The 18,819-nt window shown below is 48.9% G+C and overlaps 1 protein-coding gene across 3 annotated transcripts in view; it reads left to right on the forward strand.

The window, feature by feature from the left end:
• Positions 1-2,038: 2,038 nt before the first annotated feature.
• The window catches only part of PROB1 (proline rich basic protein 1), a 24,077-nt gene continuing 7,296 nt past the window's right edge, over positions 2,039-18,819 (forward strand). Inside the window, exons 1-2 of one of the 3 annotated variants that reach the window (XR_003094421.1) lie at positions 2,039-2,417; positions 13,392-18,291. Coding sequence is in view for 2 of the 3 variants with exons in the window: in XM_025205962.1 (XP_025061747.1) it covers positions 13,606-18,102 (4,497 nt within the window). In the remaining variant the exon portion in view is untranslated. Of the gene's footprint in view, positions 2,418-5,985; positions 6,056-13,391; positions 18,788-18,819 lie in introns of those variants that run through there. The other 2 variants (XM_025205962.1, XM_025205965.1) reach the window with 2 other exon arrangements.

Genomic DNA, 18,819 nt, shown 5'->3' on the forward strand with positions numbered 1-18,819 from the left:
CCTAGCTCCCCTGATCAGCTGATCAAAATGAAGGTACAGCATTGTCCTGTAAACTTTATCTGTCAACTGTCCTTATACATCCTGGGCTTAATCCTTAATCTTTACCACGGCATACAAGTAAATGGGACTGACGCTTGACATTCATAAAACTAAAGTCTTCCATCAACAAGCCCTTAATGACTAGTCCCCAGCTCCAGTAATTCAGATTTACAGTGAGACTCTGGAGAATGTTGACTATTTCTTGAACCCCGGAAGCCATCTCTCACAGAAGGCTGACATCGACAAAGAAATTCAACATCACCTCAAATGTGCAAGTGCAGCTTTCGGATACCTGAGGAAATGGATATTTGAAGATAGTGACATCAGATCCAAAACCAAGCTCATAGTTTATCAAGCAGTCATGATCTCCACCTTACTGTGCAGAGCTGAGAGGTGGACAACATACAGAAGACACCTCAAGACATTGGAGAAGAACCATCAACGCTGCCTGCAGAAGATCCTTTGAATCCAGTGGGAAGACAGATGCACCAACATTATCCTTCTCTCACAAGTAAACAGCATGTATATCAAGGCAATGATCATTTGTCATCAGCTTCACTGGGCTAGTTGTGTCATCTGGATGTCTGACTCCAGACTCCCGAAGCAAGTTTTATTCTCCCAGCTCAGTCAAGGCATACATCCAAGAGGAGAGCAGACAAAGCAACATCCTCAAGGCCAACTTGAAAAAATGCAACATCAACTTATGAGAGGCTATTGCCAAGGACTGCCCCAAATGGAGAAAGCCTGCTTCAGGGATCTCATTACTTTGAAACCTTATGACAACAGGAGTCAGAAAACCAGGAGAGACAGAGCAGCATGTCGTGGACTGAATCAAGAACCCAGAGCCACCCTCCGAGTCACCCTCCCTGCACAGAAACATGTGTCCAAGCTGCAAGAGAGTCTTTTGATCCTGTATAGGCCTTGTTGGCCACCTTTGGACCTGCAGATAAGACAAACATGGAAGACAATCATCTTCTACTGCAAGGGATTGCTGAAGAAGAATCCTGCAAGCCTCTACATGCAATCGTCTGCAGGATCAGGCTCACTACTTGTCTAACCTCACAAGAAAACCCCTCACACAGTTATCTGGACTCTAAACCTGACTTGAGCATTCAATGAAAAATACCAAAAGAACAGGAAAGCAGAAAAAATCTTGACATTGTAGTATATTGTCCTTTATGGAAACACCTTGTGGAATTTCATAGTGGAAGATCACTTCTCTATCAGGGCTGTCACACCATCCTTTTGAATTCAGTGAAGAATTCCAACCCAGCTCCCAAGTTCTAAAGGAAGGTTAATAGGAAGGATCTCACTCCCTATTAAATGCTGTAGCTTTGGAGTGATTTCTCCAGAAACCTGTTGGCCCTGCTCAAATCAGCATTTTCCTGTGAGGAACTGGTTGCTTTAAGGGTGGGATTATCAAAGCTGTACGGTGTATCCAAATCCCATAGGTATCTCAAAATTTCTACTTAAGGCCATGGAGCAATCAGTGGTCAGGATGCCTAATGTGGCCTAGGAAGCCTATGGCAGAGGCATCAATTGCAGTAGGCCATTCCTCCAAAGACAGCTTGCTCATTGCTCAGCTCTGCTCCTAGACACTGCTAAAGGCAGTGCCTGCTGCAAACTGTGGAGTCCCTCTGCCTCCCTCCACTTCAGCCCCCTGTAGAATCAGGCCCCAAATCCCATACCTAACATAACCCAGTGGCTGATCAAAGAAAATGCCCTGCAGTTGGTCACAACACTGAAGGGTTAATCGCTGTAGGATTTATTTCTAGTAAAGTTTTATTTTCATTGCCAATGTTTAAATTTAGGTCTTTGTGTGAACCCAACTGACCCAGGGCTCAAGTTGCTTTTGGCCCTGGCACATCCTTGCTAGATCAGCACCTGCTGCTGTTACTTTGCTGATCCATGTTTAAAAAAAAAAGTAAAGAAAATACACAACATCCTCGTCAGCAGGATTGGTCTAATACGTATCATTTTATTAGCTATGAAACCTGGTACTTCTGCACATTCTTATTTCTGTTCAGATGCAGATTCAGTTGCTTTGAACCCAATAAAACACACTGCTTCTCTCACATTTTTTCTAAATCTGGATGAGCTGGGAGTTGTCAACTCCACTGCCTGATTTGATTTCAAGCTTTGAAGAGAAAGAATGCATTCTTGGCACTGAGGCAAGTTTGGCACCCACTTGGAGAATGGCTTGATGGGATCCATCCAGTGTGAAATGTTCAGCATCAGATGGACTCTTTACAGGCTCAGCTTTATTCCCCCATTGAGATGGTGTTTGGGGAGCTGGATAAATCCTCTGGTATTTGGACCCTGAGAAATGCCCACAAGACGACACGTTACTTACCACAGTAACCTGAGTGCTTCCAAAGGTAATTTTAACTTTCTTTATTTAGCAATCACTTGTGAACATTTTTCTTTTTTGTTCCTTAACTCTGAGGAAGGGAATCTCTGAAATGAGCAGAGGAGGACAGTCAGATTAAATCAATAGTCTTTGTGGAGTTTACTGTGAATTTGGATTTTCCTTAAGTCAGTGTTTAAGCAAACGGGCCCCAAGCATAACACAGGGGACTGCTGGACGGGTGTTTTCTGCAAGTTCTGGTAGTTTTAGAATTTGGTCTAAAATAAATCGCATATGATGCCCCTCAGGGCATGCTTTAAAACATATCTGTTTATACTTGCTATTGAGGAGGGCAGAGGGTGGTGGCATGTTTCAAGGACTGTTTTTTGCCAGGCCATTGTTGTTTGGGGGGGGAGTGAGATTAAACTAATTTTAATTTAATTTGTTCAGGAAGGACAGGCAGGGGAGAAGAAGAGAAGGAGTTGTGCTGTATGTAAAAGAGCTGTATGATTACTCAGAGCTCCAATATGAAACTGGAGATAGGCCCATTGAAAGACTCTGAATTAGGGTCAGAGGGGAGAGCAATAAGGATGATGTTGTGGTTGATGTCTGCTATAGACCACCAGACCAGGAGGATGAGGTAGATGAGGCTTTCTTCAGACCACTAGCAGAAGCTTCCAAATCACAGGCCCTGGTTCTCATGGGGGACTTCAGTCACCCTGACACCTGCTGGGAAGGCAATACAGCAGTGCACAGGGAATCCAGGAAGGGTTTGGAGTGCATTGGAGACAACTTCCTGGTGCAGGTGTTGGACAGACCAACAAGGAGTCATGCTCCTTTTGACCGGCTGCTCACAATCAGGGAAGAATTGTGGGGGGATGTACCAGTGGATGGCAACTTGGGCAGCAGTGACCATGAGGTGATCGAGTTCAGGATCCCAGCAAAAAGAAGAAAGGAAAGCAGCAGAGTATGGACCCTGGACTTCAGAAAAGCAGACTTTGACTTGCTGAGGGAACTTATGGGTAGGATCCCCTGGGAGACCAGTCTGAGGGGAAAAGGAGTCCAGGAGAGCTGATTGTATTTTAAAGAAACCTTACTGAGGGCACAGGAATAAATCATCCTGATGTGCAGGAAGAATAGCAAATGTGGCAAGCAACCAGCTTGGCTTAGCGAAGAACTCTTTGGTGAGCTTAAACACAAAAAGGAAGCTTACAAGAAATGGAAGCTTGGACAAACAACTTGGAAGGAATATAAGAACATTGCTCAGGCATCAGGGATGCGATCAGGAAAGCCAAAGCACAATTGGAGTTGCAAGTAGCAAGGGATAAAAACGGTAACAAGAAGGGGGTTTATAATTATGTCAGCAACAAGCAGAAGGTCAGGAAAAGTGTGGGTCCTTTACTGAATGGGGGAGGCAACCCGGTGACAGATGATGAGGACAAGGCTGAAGTACTCAATGCCTTCTTTACCTTGATCTTCACAGACAAGGTCAGTTCCCAGACTACTGCACCAGACAGCACAGTTTGGGAAGGAAGTGAGCAGCCCTCAGTGGTGAAGGAACAGGTTAGGGACTGTTTAGAATAGCTGGATGTGTACAAGTTCAAGGGGCCAGATGCAGTGCATCTGAGGGTGCTGAGGGAGTTGGCTGATGTGATTGTAGAGCTGCTGGCCATTATCTTTGAAAATTCATGGTGATTGGGGGAGGTCCTGGACATCTCGAAAAGGGCAAATATAGTGCCCATCCTTAAGAAAGGGAAGAAGGAAGATCCAGGGAACTACAGACCAGTCGGCCTCACCTCAGTCTCTGGAAAAATCATGGAACAGATCCTCAAATAATCCATTTCTGAGCACTTGGAGGAGAAGAAGGTGATTAGGAGCAGTCAGCATGGATTCACCAAGGGCAAGTCATGCCTGACCAATATGATTGCCTTCTATGATGAGATGACTGGCTCTGTGGGGAAAGCAGTGGACAAAATTTACCTTTAGCACTTAAGCAAGGCTTTTGATACTGTTTCCCACAGCATCCTTGCAAGTAAGCTGAGGAGTATGGGTTGGATGAATGGACTGTAAGGTGGATAGAAATGTGGCTGGATTGTCAGGCTCGGCAGGTAATAATCAATGGCTCAATGTCTAGCTGGTAGCCAGTATCAAGTGGAGTGCCCCAGGGGTCAGTCCTGGGGCCGGTTTTGTTCAATATTTTCATTAACAATCTGGAAGATGGGATGGAGGGCACCCTCAGCAAGTTTGCAGATGACACCAAGCTTGTAGTAAATACACTGAAGCTTAGGGCTAGGATTCAGAGGGTGCATCTATAGAAGATGCTTTACTGCTCAGTAGTGTAGTTTATTGCATAGTAATCTTTTGCATCTACACGTGCACACGCTTACTGCGCAGTAAAAATTGTTACTCATAAGTAGATTTGCTACCTGAAAATGCAAGTAGCAAAGTTACTCGTGAGTGGTTACTGCACAGTAACCCATGTATAGAGGCCAACCAGGAGCAAATTTGCTCCCTGTCAGCCCCTCTACTAGGGGGCCAGCCTGAAGCTAGCCCCAGGGCTCCAGGGCTGGGAGCCTATCCTGCCCTGGGGCTGGCTCAACTCTATGCCTGCCCCAGCCCTGGGCCCTTAAAAGCCTGCAGGCACAGTGAGCTCTGGGCACATGCAAGGAGCCTGAGGCCACACCAGGCCACTGTGTCCCCCTACACAGGCAGCAAGCCAGCTATGGCAGCCTGCCTACACTCCAGTGCTGCTTCCTGGGGCAGCTCCAGCTGCCCACAGCCACCCGGAGCAGCCTGGCTAGAACCTGCAGGTGCCGGAGGGCATCACCTCACCGCACAGCTTCCAGTCTCACACCATGACCCTGTGCTGGGCACTGCAGGCAGTTGCCTAGGCCCAGCAGCACAGAGACTCACATCAGGGCTCCCACGCCAGCTCTTCTGGCATGGAGGCCAGGAGATCTGGCGTGGGAGCCCTGACAGCCTTGTCATTGCCAACACCACACCCTGCCACCCAGGGCCCAAACTGGTCACAGGAGGAGACCGGCAACCTCATGGCACTGTGAGGCGAGGTGGAGATGCAGCGGCACTTTGTGTGGGGTGGGCGCTTTAACACCCATGTGTATGAGGGGCCGTCAGGGTGGATGTGGGAGCGCAGGCAAGGCCAGTTGGCGTGGCAGTGCCACATAAAGGTCAAGGTCTTGCAGGCACAGGGGGTCACCATCACCCACCACAATCATCAGTCAGGGAGTGCCTGCAGGTCCATGTCCTTTATGCGGCACATGACTGAGATCCTCGTACCCCAGGACCCAGGCCACAGCCATGCCGTGTACTGCAGCATGAGTGGCCTGCCCGAGCCCCCACTCCAGCCTGACACCTGTGCTAACATGTCACTGGGCAGGGCCCCTCAGGCTGCCAGCAGCACGTCCCACCGAGTTCCCCACCCCCAGCCTTCACCAGCAGCTTGGGGAGCCCGAGCCAGCGCCTGCCACGACAGCTCTACAGCCTCATGTCACCACCAGCCACCGGCAGTGCCAGCTCCTCCCTGGGGGGGCCCTGCCCCAGCACCCGCATGCTGCGCCCCTCCACCCAACGAGTACATCAGGAGCTGCACGTTATTGCCGCCAGCTGGGGCCCACTGAAGCCACAGGGCATGCCAGCCCCATCCACATGGTAAGCCCTGCACTGTGGGGAGGGGGGGAAGGGGAGGGTCCTCCATCCCCAGCCCGGTCCCTGCCCCTGGCCCCAGCCCCCCCCCCCCAGGCCAGCCGCACTCCCCTGGCCCCCAGGTTCCCCCCCGCACAGCAAACAGGGTGGCAGGAGACAATGCAAAACTATTGAGCAGCCTGTACCCCCTCAGCTGGGTGGACACAGGCCTCTCACATGCCAAGGAAAGCATTGATGCCGGTAGCAATGTCCTCCTTGGCTGCAGGGGCAGGGAGGTGTAGCGCAGCCACAGGTAGCCCTCCAGGTGGCAATGGAGGTTGCAGGGCCCCCCCGCACAGCAAACAGGGTGGCAGGAGACAATGCAAAACTATTGAGCAGCCTGTACCCCCTCAGCTGGGTGGACACAGGCCTCTCACATGCCAAGGAAAGCATTGATGCCGGTAGCAATGTCCTCCTTGGCTGCAGGGGCAGGGAGGTGTAGCGCAGCCACAGGTAGCCCTCCAGGTGGCAATGGAGGTTGCAGGGCAGCCCAGGCTTGCCCCCTACGCCATTGAATCTCAGGGTCCCATGCCAGGTGCATGGGTTTGTCTGGGGCACCATGGCGATCAGCAGCAGCAGGGCATAGTGGGTCAGGCACCCCTCAGTCTGTGCAAACAGCTCCTCACGCAGTGCCTGGGACACACACAGCAGGGGCACACTTGGGGCAGGGGGGCAGCACCGGCACAGGGAGCGGGGGCAGACCCCAGGGTGCCTATCTGGAGAAGTCCCCTGTGGGGAGGGTGGGGGCATGGGCAGCTCCTCATCCCAGTCAACTGGGAACCTCACACCCCCCAAACCCAGGTGCTGTGGATTGGGCAGCAGCACTGGAGAGCGGCTGGCCTGCAGGAGAAGAGGAGGCAGTGGGGGTCTGCAGCTGCAGCAGCAGGTGCTGCCAGGAGCCTGGCCTGGCCTGGCCTGGGAACAGGACAGGGAAGGCAGGCTGCCCCTGGCCAGCACCCAGCAAGCCACTGGCTCCAGGGGAGTGAGCAGGGACAGGGGGGTTGGCTGGCAGCCGCCTAGGCCCAGGCCTGCCTGCCTGACTTACCACGGTCCCTGGGCACCTGGGCACGCCCGACCCCTGATCTGTGGCTAGGCAGCGCATGTTCTCAGCCAGGATGGCCGATCTTCTATATAGGGCTTTAAACCAAGATTGCTGCGAGACGGGGAAACACTGACTGGAGCTTGCCCGGGGACCGACATACAAGAAAGCTCCGTAGACAGGGACACTAGGAGAGCCACTCTTGCGGGAGCTGGGGAAATACCTCTCCTTCAGCATGACAGGAAGCCGAGGGCCTCAATAGGAGGACTCAGGTGCCTGTACACTAATGCCAGGAGTATGGGGAACAAGCAGGAGGAGCTAGCCCTCCTACTCCCTGGTGGGCATTACGATCTAGTAGGGATTACGGAGACCTGGTGAGACTCCTCACATGATTGGAGCATAGCCATAGAGGGCTACGCCCTGCACAGAAGGGACCGGGTAGGGAAGAAAGATGGAGGTGTAGCTCTCTATGTGAAGGAGCAGTACACCTCCGTGGAGGCCAAAATTGGCTCCAAAGAAAAACGGCTTGAAACCCTCTGGGTCAAGCTGTGGTGGGGCGGAGGGGAAGTTGCCGAGATGCAGCCTTATGGTTGCCACCACCCACAGCCGGGGCCCCATGAATGCACCGGCTCCAGCAGAGGAGAACCCAGGACAGCACCCTCCTCCTGGACTAGCTGGTAATGGCTGTGGAGGACTGTCTGGTGGATGCACTGGTCTGGTGGGCAGAGGGTATCACCCGCAAGGACAAGTGGGACCGGGCGGACTGAGAATCCCAGGCACAGCTCCTGGCCTGGAGCACAAGCATGTGGAGGCCCTGAGGAAACAGGGTGCGCTTGTGGCCAGGGCAGTGGAGGCCACGGAGGATGACCACCAGGTGCTGGACACCATCCTGGTCCTGGTGGTTGCCTTCGTGCCACCCACTGCCCTGTCCCCAACTGTAGCTCCACCTGACCCCTGGCAGCCTCCCGCCACCCCGCAGCAGGCCCTGTAATGGGCCCCTGGAGGCCACCCGCCCCTGGAGGCCACCCGCCCCTGGAGTGCACCCACACAAGCCACCACATTGTTGAAAATAGTTTGCATGGGGAAGAGGGTATTTATTGTTGGTGAGTGGTGGAGGGCTGTGTTGGGGAGGAAGTGGGGGAGTGGGAGTCTGTTTGTTGGGGGGAGGGGGTCTGTTTGATGTGAGGGGAATAAAACTGTTGTTCTGAGACATGTCTGCAGTGAGTGTGGTGCTGAGGGTCAGGGGGTCCACAGGCAGCTGTCCATGTGGGCTACAGCAGGGAGTGCAGGAAGAGGTGATCGGCCAGCGGCTCTTGCACCTAGTGCCATGGCCCCCACTGGTGGTTATGCAGCTAGCCCAGGGCCTCGAGGGGGAGGGGGGGGGACCCAGTGGGCACCACTGTTGCTGCTGCTGCTGCAGCTGGGGCTCTCATTGCCAGGTGTCCTCTTCCTGCCACGCCTCCTCCACCCTGGCCCCACGAAACAGCTCCCCCCAGGCCTCACAGATGTTATGCAGCATGCAGGCTGCAACAATAACGCGGGGGATGTTGTTCTCAGTGAACTTGAGGCAGGTGGTAAGGGTGCCCCAGCATCCCTTGAGGCAGCCATAGCATGGCAAGGCAGAGGTGGCAACAAGACAGCTGCCACATACTGCCCCTGCACTGTGCACACTGCTGCTAGCCAGGGAAGTGACTGGCCAGGGAGCAGAAAGTGGGGCTGGCTTTTCAAGATGGTCTCCAGCCACAGGTAGCTGCAGTCAGAGACTGAAGCTCCTCCTGGTAGTGAAAGGGGGCCATTGCAGGGCCACAGAAAGTGGGAGCACTTTGCTGCTATGAGCAGCAAATCTGCTCCCATGTCCCTACATGTGTAGACGCCTGCCTGGGAGTGTTTACTCGCAAACAGTTTATCATAAGTAAACTGATCCTGAATCAAACGAATATGTAGAAGCACCCAGACTGCGCAGCAGGGGACAGGGAAGGCAGCCAGCTCCAGCGCATGGGGCTTCCCTCCTGTGCCGTGCAAGTACGGGTGCTGTGCGTGTGTGGCAGTGAGTGCCAGTGATAGAGATGGCCTAGCAGGGGCTGCACTCCTCACCACAATATGCAGCAGTGACTAGAGCTGTGCGCCTCCAGGCACCAGCACCTGCACTGGGCATGAGCAACCCCGCCTACTTCTGCGCCATGGGGGGGAGTGTGGAGGGGTCCCCACACCCCCAAATCCCCCACTCTCCCTCACACCCCAGAAATGCCACACACCCTGTCCCCACAACCCCCCACATATAAACAACCCCTCCACATACCCTTTGCCCCCACACACAGCCACACCCCTTCCAAACCCTCCACATACCTCCCCACAGCCCACTATACACACACACACACACACACACACACACGCACAACCATACAATATACAAGACTTAAGAATTTATTTTTGAGTTATTATGCATTCACCTCTATATACAGTATGCAAACACAAATCATGACAAAAAATATTTTTTGTAATAAAATTAAAATGTTATAGTAGGTGTTTGACTTTTAGTATATGATTTGGTCTTTTTTTCTGGTTCTAAGATGGTAACCCCCCCTCCTAAAAGAAGTATTTCTGGGGGGCAAGGGGAAGGACTTCCAGTGGCAAAGGTCAGGGGTTAGGGGTAAGATTTCCAGTCCCAAGATGGTGACCAGGGGGTGGGGCAATGGTCAAGGAGTGGGGCAACTGTCAAGGGGCGGGGCCACCCATGCGGCCCTCAAAAGCTCACCAAACCTCATTAAGTGGCCCTCGACCCGAAATAATTGGCTGCCCTTTGACTAGATGACCTCCTTAAGTCCCTTCCAACCCTAATTTTCTGTGATTCTATGATTCTAGTGGAACTATAACAATTATAAATGCATTGATAAATATTGCTACAGGTACCTGAAGCCACAGAAAGACAAGTGCTTTCTTATCCTCCATCTCTTAGAGAAATACAAAGAAGTACTGCTGAAAACAACCATTCTATTCAGGCATGGGTCTGCACCACAATGGTCAGACCTGGGTTTGGATCCAAACTTCCTCAGAGTTAGTTCAGGAGGATTCAGATCTAGGGTTTGAATCCACCTGTTAACATATTCTTAGATCTCTACAGTAAAGGCAAGAACCTTTCTAAGAGCCCAAACCTATCCCCACTGAAAATGATAGGAGTGGAGCCTGACTAGAGAGGCCCTAATTCTACTCCCCTACAGGTCAATGACAAATTACCTCCCTGAGTTCAAATGGGAGACTGGCAGTGGCTTATCTGCTGGTGCAAGTGGATGTTTTGTGAGGGAACGTTTTTTTTTAAACCATTGTAGTTGAGATTTCCCAGGTTTCCTTAGAAAAGCCCAGGTCCTGGAACATTTCTAGAAGAAATTAACTGGCTCTAGGGGAAAAATATTGAATGTTTGCATTTGAAAGCTGAACAGTTTCATAGAAAAGTTTTCACATTTCACATGTTTCCATGAGCAGCCTTTGGTTTCCAGCTAGCTGCACCTGAGAGGTATAAGAATATAATATAAGAACTGTCATTTACTGGGTCAGACCACAGGTCCATCTTGCCCAGTATCCTGATAAGAATTTTGCCTCCACTAGAGAGAAGACCTTCCCTTACTGCCACATCCCAGAGCTGCTGTACAAGCATGCATGGAAGAGGGGCAAAGCCACTAATTCCCCTCCTCCTTCGCACCTTTGTTCACTGCTGCTCCTTTGGGCTATTCTGTGTCCCAGAATAAAGAATCCCCTGCTCTCGTCTGAGCACCGAGATAGTCTGGGCCCTGGGACAATTAAGAAAGCAGCATTCCCTGGTCTCACCTGAGCACCAGGACTGTAATGGCTCCTTCACTGGAAGTCTTCTTGGACCTTACCATCCATGCACATCCTGTTAGCCCCAGGAAGGCAGACACTGGTGATGAAGTCAAGTAACCTTGGTCCAAACCTGTTTGTTTCCCAGGTATATACAAAGTCTTGTTTCCCTGAAGGCAGAAGGACTCAAAAGACTGGAGACAACAGCCTTCCTTCCTGCCTCCTTCTGTCCAACACTTGGCCCCAAAACTTGGAATTTTTCTCAGGCCGATGTTACCAGCCCTTTTGGGGTTGGGGCTGGCACTTCTTTGCTGCGTTCTCTCACAACGTACCTGGTCACAAACGTATGAGCCTTCACTGGACAATATCCAACAAAATTCTGCCACTCTCCGGGGCTTTGCGTGTGCCAGTGTTTTGGGTAGAGGCGGCTGTTCTTGCAGCTATGTGGCACCATTTATCCCAAATGAACAGGCCAATACACATCCTTGAGTTCAATGAGCTTTAGCCAAGCCCATAACAACAACAACAAACACTGACTCCCTATTTAGCATCTATGCAATTCTAAATCCAGGCACACACAATTATGGTAGCAACCTAAAGAGCAAAATAAATATGGAATGTGAAACTACAGGAGCACAGATTGGCATGATGACATGTCAGTGAAATTAACTTAGCAGAATGAAAATGAAAAAAGCTTGAGTAACAGAAGTGCATACATTTGAAAGGGATTTTTCTCCTCCTGAACATATCTCTGAAAGGTTAAAAATGGAACTCAATTACTGCAATCAGCTCAGTTAACTAAGAAGCCTGCAAAAATGGTAACATCTGTTATCCATCATTGTTAGTGCTGTAATGATATTCAGATTGCTTTTCAGGTAACATTTTCCAAAGTGACTTTCATACATAGGGACGCACATCTCAATGAAAGGCAGTAGGACTTGAGTTTCTAGTGTTATTGTTGTTATAATAATAATGATAATGATGTTAATGTTTATTATGACATAACCTAAGGGCCAACCAAGAATGGTGCTTTGGTGTACCAGGACCCGTAGAAACAGGGCACATCTACTCAAGACACTTTAACGCACGTTAGTCTAAATTTAAGGTGCACCCTTAATGTGCTTTAAAAATGGTCTGAGATTTATAGGAGGTTATAGGAGAACATTAGCCACTCACCCAAATTACATACCAAGCTGCTTGTCTCTACTGCTATTCCTCCCAAGTTAGCCAATCCCAGACAGGAACAGAGTGGGGGTGGGTTGCACCATAGACCCATCCTGCAAGGGAGAATGGGTTGAAGCAAACAGCCAATAAGAAGGTGCGGTAAAGATGCAGAATGTTCTCTGGATATGCAAAGATCTCAGCTTTGATTATCCTTGTGAGGGCAATACTCACAAGGATACCTGAGCAAGCTTTAAACTAGCTACCTAGTACTAGTGTTGCCATGGTAGCATCACCTGGGTGCTTACCAAGTTCTCAGACTGGTTTTGCAGCCCACACTGAGCTCCATCTTTCACAGCTGCATATGGCCATATCTCTGGTACAAGCAGAGGTGATCTAGGCTCAGTCACTATCAAAAGGGCTGTGATGGATCCTCTATTAGTGTAAATCTTTAATTAAGCAATGTCTCTAATTCAGCTACAGTTGTTGGATTAGAAGCAGCAATCATTTAATGGAGATCCCAAGGTCTGTGTTTTGCCAGAGGTCAGACTAGATATTCACAGCAGTCCTTTCTAGCTTTACAGTCTGTAAACCTATGAATGACTCTAAATCACTTAGGTGATCTGGAAAATTCTACCCCATGGTGAGACCAAAAGGTACAAGCCCTGCCCAAGAGTGCTTAAATTTTCTTTCTTAATAAACATTTGACTCCGTTACTTGAAAAGTAAAGTTGAGAATGATTTTGCTTTAAGAAACTTGCACTGCTGGACAATGAGTGTCAAGGCTAAGATTTGCAAAGCTGCTTAGGGGGTTTAGTTGCCTGGTTTCTGTTAACTCAAATGAAAATTATGCATCCAACCCCTTTAGGCAGCTTTTAATAAATTGTCCATAACCTAATGCTCATAATAAAGGCTTGTTTGAGATGACTCTTGCTCTTCTTGGCCATTTAGTGCTGAGCACAGGAAAGTTTCCAACTGGGGGTATTGCCCCAAATGCTTTCCTTTTCAAAGGGGCCTATTAGATTGTGGAAAGGATGCACTTCCCAGATTACGATTCTGTGCAATTAGACCAATGCTGGTATTTCACTATGACTGGGCCCTGCAGCTGTTACTCAGAGCAGATTTTCTATCTGATTGCATTTTGACACCGCTTCCTGAATATATACCATTGGTCTGATCTTTTAATTCAGTTGCTTGGTGAAAAATAAATAAATTGTTGATATGTTGGCTTCTGTGAGTTATTGTCAGTTGTTCTATTGGCATATGATATCTGTTTGTTGTCTTTTCCTAGGCTGGCTTCTGTAGCGCACATGTGACCAAGGTTTTGCTCTTTATTATGACTGGATTAAACAGTGGTGATGGAAAATAAAACCCCCTTCAGAAGATCAAGTTCTCAAGTCCCAAGGGAAATAGCACCAGGTTCAATAAATAAGAGAGGATCCTGACTCGCATTGTTCCAAATGGAAGGTTCTCAACTTCGTGTGTGCTTCATGGGATAAAAAAAAATGATCCCCTTTGTAAAAAGAAACCCTGTCCGGTTTCCTAGCAAAGAGCTGCTTGCTGAGCCTCCCGGATTAATTGATGACAAGCTGTTTGGTGACTATGACTGCAAACAATTGGTTTCAGAAAAGGATTGTCACGTACCTAGCCATTCCATGGGGGACATCCTAGCAAATCCATCAGACTCCTCTGGTTCTTCTTACCACACTGCTCTGTGCTCAGAGGGAACAGACAGCTTTAAGGACTGTGTGGAGTCTTTTGAAGATGATATAGATAGGCTGTTAACCAGCTCACCTGCTAATGACCTGGTACCGGCAAGTCCTTCAGAACTGAGCTCTGCTGCTGTGAAATATTTCCTGGCCAGCCCTTCGGACAATAAAGCTGAGCAACTCAGTGAGAGACCAGGTCTTTCTGATAAAGCCTCATGTCCATGGCCTGACCGATGCAGCAAAGGAGATGATCGCACATCTGCTGCTGCATCTACAGCTGGAACTCACTCAATTTCCTGTGGAAGCCAGGCTTCAGGAGCCTTTTTAGCGGTCACAGCTAAGAGGCCACAGAGCCAGGCAAACAGCATGCATGCCCCAAGCCACCAAGTCTGCAGAGACCAAGGCTGCTACAGCGACGAGGAGGATCAACAGGTTCAGATGTCAGTCATGGCTAAGAATAGCTCAGCTCCTGTGTACAGTGTCAGGATGGGGCTAGTCACAAGAGAGCTGCAGCCTGGAGACACTGGGTCTAAATATTTGGATCATCCTTTGCCATTTAATTCGCAGAGATCCGGGGGAATGTTCCTCTGTGCCCGCCAGATGAAGAAGCCCAGCCGAGTGCCTGTAAGTAGCAAACCAGCATGTCCCCAGTATTGCGCTGAATTCTCAAGTGCTGTGAGTGACTCCGATGAGGCTGATAATGAGGTTCAGAAGCTCACCGCTCTGTCATTCCGGAGTCTCTCGTGTCCCCATGGCAGTTACCTAGATATGTACAGTTCTAGTAACAGGACATCGTCCAGCTTGTCCAATTCCTTGTCAGAAGACAGTAATGGAGTAAACAGGTGGTCAACATGTCATGATCTGAGAAAAGCAGAGGTGCTCAACCCTGCAAAGGGCAACAGACAATTCCCAACTGCCAGCCAAGCCCCTGAAAAAGATCAGCTTAATAACACATGCAGGAAGGAGCAGTTTGAGTGTATCGATGTGGTGCTGGACAACGCTGACAGCAGACAGAGTCACTTCAAAAAAAGGACTGTTCCCAAACGTCAGATCCAGCTCAAACAGAAGGACAGAAAAGACATGAATTTCCTTGCTAGGGGCGAGAGCACTGCCCAACAAGGTTTCTTACCACTTAGGAACGACTCCTGTACAAAAGGCAGGATCATCAGTGATAAATTCAGGATAAACTACAAACAGTTTATGAGAACAGCATCCTTAAATGATTCTTACAGCAAAACCCAGATGGCTTCTTGCCTGGTGAAAAATGTGCTGGCCAAGAAAATGCAGTATGAGCAAAAGATTAAAATGGAACAAAAATCCATGCAGGGCAGTTCCACCTCTTCAGCACCATCCTCCGTAAGTACTGACCTCATGAGGGATTTTATGGAACAGAAGTCAAGTTCTCTGTCCAAGTCTGACTGCAGCTATTCAGGGGAAGATATGCAAAGTCATTCAACAAGTGAAAAGTCAGAGTCTGTAGCAATGAGTCAGGACAGCATGGATGTCCTACGGCCGACCAAGGGGGTAGTGTTGAACAAGCAGCTAAGAGAAAATGTCTGTAAGCTGAAAAAGACATTTAATGAGCTCAATGAACGAATGAAGTACCAAGATGTTCTGCAGTCCAAGAGACTTCCTATCTTGGCGGATGGTGTGAATGAGGGCTCCAAGAACAACAAGAAACAGGTTGCTGGAAAGAGGAAAGAATACCAGAAAGCTCGTGCCCTGTTTGAATCCCAACAGGCTGATCCAAAGGGAGTGGATACCACCCCACCATTTTCTAAAACACAAAAGCCGTGGCCAAACCTTAAGCAGCGAGCAATCAAGCCAAATAAGCAAATGTCATGGAAAAAGGAAAAGAGCCCCTTTGAGCCAGAAAGCCTTGCAGTACCCAGCAAGACATCCAGAACCACCTTCACATCCAAAACACAGGAGATGAAGCTGATGCCCCAGGCTAAAAATGAGGAGAAAACACCGACTACCTCTAGGCACCTGACTCCAGATGGAAGCTCTGAGGGGAAGGTGCCAGCAGCAGTGCACAGCATCAAACAGTCATCTCTCGTTTTGCCCACATCTGGCAAACCGTGTGACGATGGGAAGACCAGCTGCCCTGAAGCATCACATGTTGAGGAGACCAAGGAGACAAGAAGTAAAGGGAAGGGTCGAATACATCAGCCCAGGGATGTCCGAAAATTAGTTAAGAACACCTATAGCTTGTGCTTTAAATCTTCAGACATTTCCCAAATAGTCCAATACCCCTGCGAAGAAACCAACAGTGAAGGCCTAGCAACAAAGGAGCCCACTGCAGCCTCCCCACTATTTATCCACTGCACCTCAATACAACGTAAAGACGCTACACCAACAATGAACCAGTCCCATGGAAAAGACTCAGATGTGTCGGTACATTCTATGCAAGATCAGGGTGCAAGAGAGAATCTGTATGGTACCAGTTTGAACCCCACCATCAAGCCACGTATGAGCATGCCTGTAAAAGTGATAGAAAGCAAAGGGGTTGCGGCAGCTAAGTCTCCAATGCACATCACTAAAATTCAGTCAAAGAAAAAGGTGGTGGCTGGGAATGAAGAACCACAACAAAAGACTGAAAACAAACCAGTGCCTTATAAGAAGAGTGAGTTAAATGTAACACATTCTTCTGCAGCCATGAGGAAACCCCCTCAGAAGGAATCCCAACTTAATATCAAAGTCAAGAGCTCTCTTTCAAAACAGCCACACAGAACAGAAGCTCCAAGTTACTCAGCTGTGGAGGGAAAGGCTGTAAAAGACTTCTCATCACAAGCTAATTTCAGCATACTAGAAGACAGCAAAGCTTCTACTTCAGAGAGGACCCTTCCACCTTCAGCATGTCCAAAAGAGGAAACCAAGAGACCCAGAGATAGTCACATCAACACAACTATACCAGGTCATTTACTGGAGGCTTACAGAAGCAAAAAGCCCCATTTGTCATTGCAGACACATTCATCCAATGAGATAATTTCACTGACACCCTTGAATAGTAAAGATCTTTCTGCCAATCCAGAAGAAAAAGGCAAGGTCTCTGAACTTGAACCAACCAATGAAAGCCACAGATATCTACAGCCTGTAAAACCAACTGTGACAAGTGCCCTCCAAAGTTATGCAAATACTCCAATAAAAAATAATGTTGTTAACAATGCACTTCACCAGGAGACAGAGAGCAAAATGCTGAATGCTCTCAAGCCACCAGGGAGCCAGGTATTTGTTCCAGAGTATGGCATGTCCCCAGGGAGTGCCAATACAAACACTCCCTATAGATCAAGAGAATACAATGAAGAAACCAGACCACCAAGCAGCCCATCTGCTGAGCCACTGCCACCATCTGGAAAGCTCCAAGACAGTAGGGATCATTTAAGTAAACTGCAGGCAACAACTGAACAGTATTTCACAGCTGCCCAGGCTGAGAATGCAAACTACTTAGCAATTCCCACGAAGACCCAGATGTCTGAACCAGCTCCTACACCCTCAGGGGTCTCCAACCCAGACATTGCTTCATTCAGTTCCAATGTGTCCTTCCAGCCAGGCGGGGAAGCTTCAGCAAGCAAAATGAGCAATGAGCCTTCTCAGCCCAAAGCACCAGAGGGGAAGGCAGACACTGATCATTCCAAATCCAGTCCCCCAAGTCACGTACATCCCTATCCTCGGCATGACGAGTCACCCAACTTCATGAGGAGAAGTGACAGCAGTTTCCCATGTGGTAAAAGTGCTGCTAGTCCAACCAGGCCTTTTGCTCCACATTCCCACGTGCACAGAAAAATGCTCGTTGATCCAGACAGTGGGAAATGCTACTACATGGAACCACCCAGGCAACCCCAGCTGAAGATGCTCTACGATCCGGAGACAGGCCAGTACATCGAAGTGTTGATACCACCTGTCCCCTTGGCATCACACAGTGGGCTTTACCAATCTCCTTTCAACCCACTGTTCATGAATCCAGGGGTTTATGGACCATCTTACATGCCATATTCAGGATTTCCAGCATTCCCCCTGCCACCCCCTCCTGTAGCTATGCCACCTACCCACCCTGATCTGCAAAATCAACAGCCTGCTCAAGAAAGTACAAACTTCAATGGAACTTTCAGCCATGTTCCTAAAAGTGAAGCTCCACCACCTACCCAAGCCAGTGACTGCAGCTACATGGAGAGTTTATATTATATTCCCACCGGAATGAATGCAAGTCCTAATCCTAATCAGCCCTTATTCTCTCCGGCGACAAGTTCAAGTCCTTCTGTGCTAGAGAAAGGGTCCATGTTCAGGATGTGAGATATGAACATGCAACATAATGAGAATTCAACAATGGGTTTCCAGAAGGGATGTGTATTGCACATTTACTTTTGATCACGTGTACTTTAAAAAAGAAGTCATGTTTGCACCAGTCCGCAAGACATGGTGAAAAAGAAAATAATTTTGCTCACCTTATCCAGCTATTTGGACTTCTGAAGTCAGTAAGAGGTAATGGCACACCAAGGTTGCATGGCACATACCACTATCTGTTAATCCTATTGGTCATTTTCAAACTAAATGTAACCAATCCTGGGCATCCTGGTGCTCATGAAGTCAAGAGCATTTTTGCAACTGACTTCAAAGAGGTCAGGATTCAGCTGAACAGACTGTAGCTGCCAGTCTGGTGGTTGTTTTGCAGAGTAAACTACTCTAATGCGGTGCCTGTTCCTGGGAGGTGCTGATCACCTTCAACCAGAATTCTGCATGAGTTGCACTGAGAGGGTTTGGATCAGGCCCTGTTGTTGACTAGGAGCAGCCATTTTATCTTAAATTGTGTTCCTGCTGTATTCCCTGTTGGGTCCAGACTTGAAACATGGAACTTCCCAATATTCAAAATATTACAAGTCTCAGACAAAGCCTTTTTTTTTTGGAAAAGTCCATACAATGGGGAATGTACACATTGTGGCTAGAAAGTCTACAGCCTTATTTGTTTTGTTTTGTCAGGGAAAGAAGGGGGATGGTAGGGAAAAATAAAAA

This window comes from Alligator sinensis, unplaced genomic scaffold (genome assembly GCF_000455745.1).
Source record: "Alligator sinensis unplaced genomic scaffold, ASM45574v1 scaffold156_1, whole genome shotgun sequence".
Lineage (NCBI taxonomy): Eukaryota > Metazoa > Chordata > Crocodylia > Alligatoridae > Alligator > Alligator sinensis.